Source organism: Struthio camelus, chromosome 8, assembly GCF_040807025.1.
Source record: "Struthio camelus isolate bStrCam1 chromosome 8, bStrCam1.hap1, whole genome shotgun sequence".
Classification (NCBI taxonomy): domain Eukaryota; kingdom Metazoa; phylum Chordata; class Aves; order Struthioniformes; family Struthionidae; genus Struthio; species Struthio camelus.
In genome coordinates, this window is record NC_090949.1 from 39,102,144 (window position 1) to 39,112,434 (window position 10,291).

Consider the following 10,291-nt stretch of genomic DNA (forward strand, 5'->3'; position numbering starts at 1 on the left):
TTCTCTAAAGCCTAAAGCTTGTTCCCAATCCATCAAGGGCTGGGAGCACAGCAGAGCTCCGGCTTGAGGGTGTGGGGGGAGGTTGTAAATACTTAATCCACGAAACCTTGTGTGTATTTGGTCTGAATTCAGTAAACTATCTGGGTTTAAAAAGGGAAGAAAGAATTAAGAAGCTGGAACATTTTGTTCAGTCATCAAGATTGTCCACTGAAATATAAACATACCTGCTATTTATGCAGCTGTAGCTGGACAAGTTCTGAGACCCAGCACACTCAGGCCTTCAGATGGAAAATGTTACTCCTTGTAGCTGTACTCTCCATTTGCAAGAACCATAATAAACCGAGGCGCTGGGAGGTGAGGCAAGCAGAAAAAGAATAGGTGCAAAAGGGGGAAGTAACAAAATTGGACCCTTGAAAAGAAAGTAACACAATTCTTCATCTCTCAAAAAAGGTCTTTTTTTTTTTTAAATACGAGAGAGTTATTTAGAAGTAACCTGTTAGGTACTGTCTATTTGTCTTTGTTTGTTGAATGAACTAGCCTACTCCATTGTCTTGAGATTTCCACCAGGCTTCTAAAAATATGTAAACAAGTACACTGTGTAAGTATGGGGGAGAGAAAAAGAGGCAGGCCTGGATTTCATTTTACTGTTTTTATTTTACCTTTTGCATGTACCTGGTTTTGAAAGTGAGAGAAGCTTAGAGAGAGATGGAACACCTGGAGATATAACCACCAGCGCACCAGAACGCAAACAAGTCAAACAGGGATCAGAGAGCTGCCATGTCTCACTTTCACGCCACCGTTAGTATCTCGCTGCACTTGATCTAAAGCAGTTTCTTTATATCAAGTTGAGCTGTAAAAACAACTGCATTGTTGCAAACAGACAAAATATTGATTAATCCAAAAAGGGTAGGCTTTTAAAATGTTTACCGGTCTTACTGAGCAGACCTGGAAGGAAGTAAAGAAAGACTACAGAGAAACATCAATAGATTCCTAAACAGGAGGATTCACCAACCCTGATAAAGCTGCCATTAATCCACCAAGCTACAACAAGGGTACTAACTGTGCTACAGCTGTGCTTCACATTTCTGTGCCACGTCTCATTTTCTGATTATGAACTCGGGGTGGGGGGTGGGGGGAATGAAAGGCTTTAACAATTCTATATACATGCGTAAAACCTTGTTCTAATAACACAGGGAATTCTGCTAACAGCAGTAGGTTTGCGTTTTATCTCCTCCTGCATGATAACTCCAATACACACCCACACCTTCCTGGAGCGTGTCATGTAGCAACTACTCCAATCCATGTGACAGAGGAATGGGTAAAGGTTAGTTTCATTATATTCTCATTAAATTGTACGCTAGCAGAGACAATTCCATTTCCCCTCTGATACGTATTAATATTTTGCTTGTTAAGAGATATAACAAAAGTTTGTTCAGCCATAAACAAACTTAGTTCATTACACTTTTTCTTTCTGGATAATTCTCAGGATCAGTCACACCACTCAGCAATAAATAACCAATTGAACTTTGTATAATTACACATAATATTGAAGTTCACCTCCTTTCTTAAAAATATTCTGATTGCGCCATCCTTATTCCTGCTGAGCAATACCTTACTCTAAGAATGGCTCAGCTAAAGTCAACAAGCTGAAAGGGTTACAAAACTCAAGCTCCTAAGGCTGACAAATTAAAGTGTGCATGCTTTCACACACTCTAGAATCTTAATTGCACTAGAAACTGTGATAATTATATGTGATATGTGATATAATTCTATGTGATAACTCCTCACCTGGAGGAAGGCACAGAGTGCACCCTCAGCAAGTTTGCTGATGATACTAAACTGGGGGGAGAGGCTAACACACCAGAAGACTGGGCTGCCATTCAGAGGGACCTGGACAGGCTGGAGAGCTGGGCCGAGAGGAACCTCATGAAGTTCAACAAAGGCAAGTGCAAGGTCCTGCACCTAGGCAGGAATAATCCCATGCACCAGGACAGGCTGGGGGTTGACCTGCTGCAAAGTAGCTCTGCCGAGAAGGACCTGGGAGTGCTGGTGGATAACAAGTTGACCATGAGGCAGCAGTGTGCCCTTGTGGCCAAGAAGGCCAATGGTCTCCTGGGGTGCATGAGGCAGAGTGTTGCCAGCAGGTCGAGGGAGGTGATCCTGCCCCTCTCCTCAGCCCTGGTGAGGCCTCCCCTGGAGTACTGTGTCCAGTTCTGGGCTCCCCAGGACAAGAGAGACATGGCACTGCTGGAGAGAGTCCAGCGGAGGGCTACCAAGATGATTAGAGGGCTGGAGCACCTCTCCTAGGAAGAAAGACTGCAAGAGCTGGGCCTGTTCAGCCTGGAGAAGAGAAGACTGAGAAGCGATCTCATCAACGTGTACAAGTATCTGAAGGGGGAGTGTCAAGAGGATGAGGCCAGCCTCTTCTCCGTGGTGCCCAGCAACAGGACAAGAGGCAATGGGCAGAAACTGAACCACAGGAAGTTCCATCTGAACCTGAGAAAAAACTTCTTCACTGTGAGGGTGACAGAGCATTGGAACAGGTTGCCCAGAGAGGTAGTGGAGTCTCCTTTGCTGGAGATATTCAAAACCCGTCTGGATGTGATCCTGGGCAATATGCTCTAGGTGACCCTGCCTGAACAGGGAGGTTGGACTAGATGATCTCCAGAGGTCTACTTCCAACCTCAACAATTCTGTGATTCTGTGATAATAAATAGGACTCAAGAAATACAAAGAAGTAACGTTAGACTACTAGATGGGAAACTTGTATAGACTAAATCCTACTACTCTTAATGCCTATTCGCTTACTGACATACCATTTCTGGTATGTGATAGTTTTCAGATGAGAAGATACATTGATTTCAACTCAGCTACTTATATAAATAAGCATCGCTTTATTTACAATAAAGTAAGCAGATTTATTCTTGCGAGTAAAGCAAACAGGACTGATCTTAAATGTTAAAAGAAAATAAAGAGCTTCAAGGGAGATGTTTGTAAACTAATCTGAGCTATTGTTAACATCTCTGCCAATAATCTGTTGAGGACCTCTTGCAAAGACTTTAGAATATGCCTAACTTCATCAACTCAAGTCATCCCACAAAGTCTCCACGACAGTCCAAATGAGGAAAATGTGTTTAAACTGTTTCCAAGCTCGGCACAATGTAGGAGTCCGGTGTGGACATCACTGACCATAGCAAAGAGGCTCCAGAAGTACCACAATTCCACAAAATTCCAAGAAGTTCCAGTTACCTTTGTAACGATGGTTTTACCATAACAGGAAACAAACACATAAACCACACTGCTGTTCTGACAGTCTCTATTCTATTGGGTAAATGCTCCACCTTTTTAAAAATACTCCTTAATAGAGATAGTCACCTAGTCCAATAACAACAGTACATGTCTTAAACATCATCTAGATGCATATTTATATCATATCCTATTACAGTCAACACTGTGCATTTTAAGTCTTCAAAGCACAGATTATGTAAATGTATATTTAAACAGCCCTGAAATGCATATTTACACAACAGACTGTAATTTCTCTAAAAGGTATTACAATCCTTTGTGTCCACTCTCACACAGTTCTATAGAATATCTTTATTTTTGTCCAATATTATAATTTAATTTGCATAAGAAAAAATTAGCAGTATCAGTACTGGTCTTCCTAATGTTTTTAGGATGACTCTCTATTGACTTTTATAGGGATAAATTTATATTATAATACTGTAACGACAAAAAGGTAAAGTGAAACAGACTTGCATTGCATTTCTCATGTATTCTTTATACCATACAGATTGTTCACTGAATGATGCCATATATTTGAGATATATTCCAAGAAAACAAACTCAATATAGAGCATCCAACTTGATCATGAACTTCTTGGCTTCAAGTAATAAATATAACCTACAGCTAAATAGACTTTTCTAGAGCCACGGCACAAAGATCCACTCAGAACGTACAAACACATTTCTACACTAGACACCTAATTTAGAGCCCCATTCTGTTCTGGGAAGAAACATTCGGCTTTCTGATATCTCAAAGTGTGACAACTCACATATACTAAGTTCAATGGTCTTGTATCAGTCCCTTTTGCATTCATTTATGAAGTCACGAGAAAAATAGGGGCCACATAAATGGCCTAACATTGCCGTGTCACTTTCCCCTCAACCAAAGTACCTACTGCAGTATTTTCCCCCTTTTCAACAAGCCATTCTTTTGCCAGCCTTGTAAGTACTGTGCTTATTAAATCTGATTTTCAACACATCTACAGTGTGTTTACATAAACCTTCTGTGTTTGGTTTATACTCCCCAATAACTTATGATTCCATTATCAGCTTCCATTAAACCTGACAGAAGAGTGGGTATCTCAAAGATAATTATGCATTTTGTAAAAATAGGTAGGAGACAGAGAAATAATATCTTGCAGATGCCTTGAGGAAAAGGTTGAGCAAATAGTGTATTAGACAGCAGTAAATCAAAGATGGGGGGAGGGAGAAATCCCCCCCCCAAAAAAAAAAAGCACAGCTTGCAGACTCTTTGACAACAAAGTCGATCAGTCACAAGACATGAGCTTAGGAAAACAGGCTTCCTGAGTTCTGGGGCTCGTGGGATTGATTTTTTAATGGGGAAACTTGGAACAGAGGATCAAATTCAATTTGATTACCTACTCCTTCAGAATCTCATCACAGTTTAAAGTCAACACAGTGCCTTCTCCTCCACGTAATTACTACCTGGGGAAATTAGATGGATTGCACAAGAATTTTGGTTATCTAAACAACCTGGGACAATAGCTGCTTGCTACAATAGAAATGTGGTATACAGATGCTGATGTGATGGAAATAGGCATATTTCCACTAGTAGCTGCTTTATGGCTGCTAGAAATTTGGTTGTGGAAGTACTGAAGATTGTCCTGCACTCATCAAAATACTTCAGTCCTCTAGATCTGGTATCTTTTCCTATAATGGTTATTTCACTCTTCAGAGACTCAGGAGGAACTGGTTGTGTATTTTGGACAAGTTCGGAAGCTACAATTGGACAAGTTGGACAAGCTATAGTTGGACAAGTTACAATGCTACAGTTGGAAATAAAGTACTTACTATACCATAGACACTCAGAGCATTTATTCAGAAATAAGAAATGCAGTTTGAAAGTCTAATATTTTAAACATCTTCACCAAAAAGTAGCTTTAAAAGGTCTTATCATTATCTTATGAAATATAGAAATTACATTGTTTTAGTAATCTTTCATGTGTTCCTATGATCTTCAAGCCATTTTTATTAATAGAAATAGATTTGCTCCATCAAAATCTATATATATCTCCAGTTTGAGCCTGCCGTGAAGTTTAAAAGCCTAAATTTACTTCCACAGTAAGAAGAAATGAAGTGTCAACATATGCAGTATTGATACTTCACCACAGAATCAAGCAAAAGATAAAGTAGCATGCTAAGAGAGAAAGTACTCACTCAAAATGACATATTAACAATAATGCTTTAAACGACAGGAAACATGCTATAAATTGCTACTTTTTTAATTCTCTGTGCATTTTCTCCCCACCCTTCTAAGTTCATTCCACAGTGAATTTTTCCATCTAAAATTAGTAAGTTAGCAAATTCAGACACTGATGAAGTTCTGTACCTAGGTTCAGCAGATGTGCCCAAAGAGTAAACGATTTGTCTCACTTGACAGATGTACTACAAAACCTAGATAAAGTGGACCAAATTCATATCAGGGGAAGAAGGGTTTAAATCAACTGAGTTTCACTCACTTCTAACATACCTGAGTGTATTCAAGTCTGAATGGAGTGTTGCATTAAGTGAAATAAGTTTCAGCTTTAAACTGATTGTCACCCCCTGGTATGAAATTTGAATCTCAGAAGGTGCAACGTATTACTTAGACACACAAGGATTTTCCAGCAGTGGCTAAGGAGGCTTTAGCAGCAGCAACAGAACAGCCCATAGCTTCCACATTATATGACGCTGCCATGACTAAACAGCCCACTCTCCTTAGACCGAAGATGTCTTTCTTCCTGCATGGAACAAATCTTGTTAGTAAACTTTCTTGGTTTATCAAAAACTCTTTCCAGGGAAGCAGAAGAACCTCCCCCACTTGGGAAATTAAACAAACGGATTTTATTTTTAGTAAAAAAATAATAAATAGCAATAAATACATTGACCTATCGGGAAATGATTTAGGAAATCCTATAAGAGTCTGCAAGCTCATACGTAGGTCCATCTTTTCAAACAGTGGTATAGCTCCGTCTGCCTGTAGCTCTCTTCAGACCTCAATGTTTGAGGTCTGAAGAGAGCTACAGGCAGAAACAGAGAAACAATCTGCAAGTGCCAATCCAGTGATTCAGTTATCAAATAAATATTTATTTGAATACTGCCATAACCACCTCCCAGCAGTAACTAGGAATCCCAATTATATATTGAAGGACTGCTTGTATTCACTTGGCAAGAAAAATTATAGGAAAGCAGTTCTTCCTAGAGAAGATCTAGTTCTGCAGATATACAAAAGTAAGCTAGTTAAATGTGAGCTGAAAGTAATACAATGTGGTCTTTCATATATTTCCTCTCAATAATGCTGTTTATTAAAATAGTGATAAAAGCTTTCTTTAAAAACCAGTGTCATCTTTCATTTAGACTTCAATGATTTGTAAGCTAACATCTGAACCACAGTGCATGTCCTACATTTACTGTAGGAAATTACTGATGGCAGACACACATACATTTGCCACTGCTATAAGGCTGATTCTGCAATAACGTCAAAAATAATTTTATCATTGCTTTCAATAGTCACATGACAGCCCTTAATATGGCAATTATAAGAAAAAAATACTACTTTGGTTAAAAAAATAAAGAACCTACAACCTCAAAAATCAGCTGCGATGAGAAAAGCCAGTAATGAGTAATTTTCATCCTTCACCTCAGTGGCAGTCTTCCTGTTGGGCAGATATAAAAGGAAGAAAGAGTAACTTCACTTTAGGATTTTTCCTCTGAATGTCAGTGACTGAAAGAACTTTGTTTTTTTCCAGTGAGAAATTCTCTGCTGGAGAGATAGGCCTTGATAAGAACAGTGACACTGTTCTTAACAAATCCTTTGTACTTAACCCATTTTCAATGGGGGGGGGGGGGGGGAACAAAAACCACTGCATTTCCTGGAGCCAGCTTATAGCTGTCCTAATGAAGACTGAACCATATCGCCTGGATTTATGGAACTGCTAAGAAGCTTGTTTTCAAAGATGAGCCTATGATCCCTCTCGCACATGCATGCAAAGAAGCAACGCAGTGAAGAGACAGAGCTCAAGAGCAAGAGGCCTCATAATGCCTGTGGGCTTATCAAAACCTTTTACCTAGCTATATACTCACACCAGCATTCAACCATGCTGTCCTGCATCTTGGGCTTCCAGCACCTAGTACGAATCTAATGACCAACAGTCTGATGGGAGACCTGTAACCTCGAAGAGAACTCCGAGGCAACTAAGCCTAACATCAGCTGTCAGCCATGGGTTTGACTTGAGATAGCTCTCTTCAAGAATCAAATTGATGCCACAAGTCAGCAGACCAAAATTTTTGAGAAGAATTTCATTTTGTCATTTATAAATACTCAAACTCTGAGAAATCCTTGAGGTTCCAAGGAGAGGATACCCACACCTCTGTGAAATATACCTACGGGCTAATAACAAGCTTCTGGCAAAAACACAAAAAAGTCAAGAGAGAGAATTACTATTACAGCAACTTAATTTAAAAGGAAACCTGAATTTGTAAAGTGCTGTACTTTTCTTCTTTTTGAAAATCTTTAACATTATGCGATCTACAAGGGAAAAGAAATCTAAAAACAAACCTGGCTCTCTGATACAAGAGCAATTATTTAAGATTCTTGTAAAAGTGATAATACAAGACACAGTACCACTAGCAAAACCAACACATGCAAAAGAAGTGATAAAAAAGGTAAATACACTGATGGGCATGAAATAGCTAAAATTCTAGTCACTATAATTCTTCAGAACTACAAGCTGACATACAGAGACGTTACCCTCTTCCCTTAAATCTAAAAACCACCAACTAAAGGATCATCTTTTTCTCTTAAGAGCATGCTCTGAAAAATAAAGGTGAAATTTTATCGTATTACAACAATACAACAATCAGTATTTTTCCCAGTTTTCATACCACAATGCTCCTCTTCATAAATGGCAAGTGTGGAAGAGTATGTAGCACTTACTGAACTCTACTCAAAAGGCATTTTCCATTCCTGAATATGTGTTCCTACTCTTCTTTGAGAGTGCCTACTTTTCTGTGCTCAGTGCTGAATATCTATGGGCCTTATCCCACCAAAGTGAGCTGTAAAACCATTTGACTTCCATGAGAGCAGAACCAGGTCCTATGAGAAGTTAAATAACTGCCGATTTAGTATTTTGGAATTATTTGGATTTCTCCTTTGGAACACTCCTGTTTCTTTCTGTTTGTTTCCCCTTCCCTAATGGCTTCTTTCTCTCTTTTTTTTTTTTTTTCCTTGCAAGCAACTCCCTATTTTGGACATCCTGATTCTGAAGTCCTTAATCGGACCACAAGACTCCCTGTTACAGTAGAACGCACTATACAGAAGGTTCAAGTTTTGTTCTGCATACCCCATATTTTCACAAAGAAAAACTAACCAGCTGTGTCTTACACGTCAGGAACACAAATCAGCAACTTTCCTTAGACAGGCCAAGTTTTAGATAATAGTAGAGGTGAATTATAACATTGAATTTTGTGAGCGGTAAACATGTCACACAACATGCCCAGGATATCACAGCAAAGATAGTTTTATCAAGCCATCGTTGCTCGCTTGTGCAACTTAGCCAATTACGCGCCACCTTTTAGGATGCACAAAAAAGAAGCCCTGTTTCTAAGGGGGTTTGCTCATTTTGCAGATTAAAGAGAGAATTTTTTTGTCGTGGAAATCTCGCGCATATTTGGAAAAGGAAAACGGCAATCAGTTTTGCAGTGACGCCTTCAAACAGATGAAGAAGCTCTGCTGACCCGTCTCCTCCGCCACAAACGAAGCAGCTACCGAGGAGCAATTAAAGCACAGCTCAAGCACCGAGATAGAGTTCTGCCCCCGGTGACCTTCCGCTACGCTTCGGCTGGCAGGACCCAGGCAAGCAGAGCAGCTCGCTTGGAGCCGGGCGCCCTGCCCGAGGCTGCCGAGCCCCCAGGCCCGCAGGCCACCCTCCAGCGCCCCCGACCCCGCCGCCTCTCGCCCCCGCGGCCTACGCCGCGGCCCCGCGTAAGCAGCCCGCCGGCCCCGCGCCACCCGCCAACGGCCCCCGCGCCCAGCGCCCAACGGCCTCCGCGCCACCCCGCAACGGCCCCGCAACCCCCGGCCCAACGGCCCCGCGGCCAACGGCCCCGCGCCACCCCCCTCAACGGCCCCCGCGCCCAACGGCCCCCGCGCCACCCCCTCAACGGCCCCGCGGCCCAACGGTCGGCGCCCAACGGCCGGCGCCACCCCCCCAACGGCCCCGCGCCCCCAGGGCCCCCCGCGGCCGGCCCTCGCTCCCCACAGCCGCGTACCCGCCGCCCGCCCGCGCGGCCCTCTCCTCCCCAAAACGGCCGCCCCCGACGGCCGCGCACGAAGCGGCGGCAACGCACCTGCTGCCGGGGGGGGGGCGGCGGAGGCTCTCGCCCCGCCTGCCCCCATGGCTGCGCCCAGCGGCTCCCCCTCCCCAGCCGGCTGCCCGCGTTCTCCGAGCCGCCCCAGCCGCCCCCCCGCCCCCGGCTGCTGCTGAAGGAAACAGTCCCGCGGCCGCGCTGCCCGGATCCGCAGTGCAAACAGGCCGGGGGGAGGCTCCGGCTCCGGCTCCGGCTCCCGCCCCGGCCCCGGCCGCCTCCCTCCGCCAGCGCCAGCGCCCGGCGCTTACCGAAGGGAGGCGCGGAGGCCTCCCCCGTCCTCGCCATCGCCGCCGGTGCCCCCGCGCCGGCGCAGCCGCCAGCCGGGCGCCTCTGCCCGCCGCTCAGCGCCCTCTTTGTTGCCGCCCAGGCATGAGAGGCGGCGGCGGCCGGCAGCCCCGCGGCCGGCAGCCCCGCGCCGCGCTGCCCCCGCCGGCTCCGCGGCCGACGCCTGCGCCGAGCCCGCGGGGGCGGCGCTGGCGGCGGGCGGGGGGCGCGCCGAGGGCAGGCGAGGGCCGCCCCCCCGCCCCCCGCCTTGGCCGGGCTGTCCCGCCGCCTGGCCCCGCCCGGGCCGGGGGGAGCGGGGTCCGCTCCGGGCCGGCCGGGGGGAGCGGGGCTCTGGCCGGCGGTGGGTCGCGGCG

At 44.5% G+C, this 10,291-nt stretch overlaps 1 protein-coding gene across 2 annotated transcripts in view; it reads right to left on the reverse strand.

Annotated features, from left to right (window-relative positions):
- SLC44A5 (solute carrier family 44 member 5) overlaps window positions 1–10,065 on the reverse strand; it is a 126,596-nt gene extending 116,531 nt beyond the window's left edge. Inside the window, exon 1 of one of the 2 annotated variants that reach the window (XM_068953573.1) lies at window positions 9,902–10,065. In XM_068953573.1, the coding sequence (XP_068809674.1) occupies window positions 9,902–9,938 (37 nt within the window). In that variant the 5' untranslated portion in view covers window positions 9,939–10,065. Of the gene's footprint in view, window positions 1–9,632; window positions 9,697–9,901 lie in introns of those variants that run through there. The other variant, XM_068953572.1, reaches the window with a different exon arrangement.
- Between the last annotated feature and the right edge of the window lie 226 nt (window positions 10,066–10,291).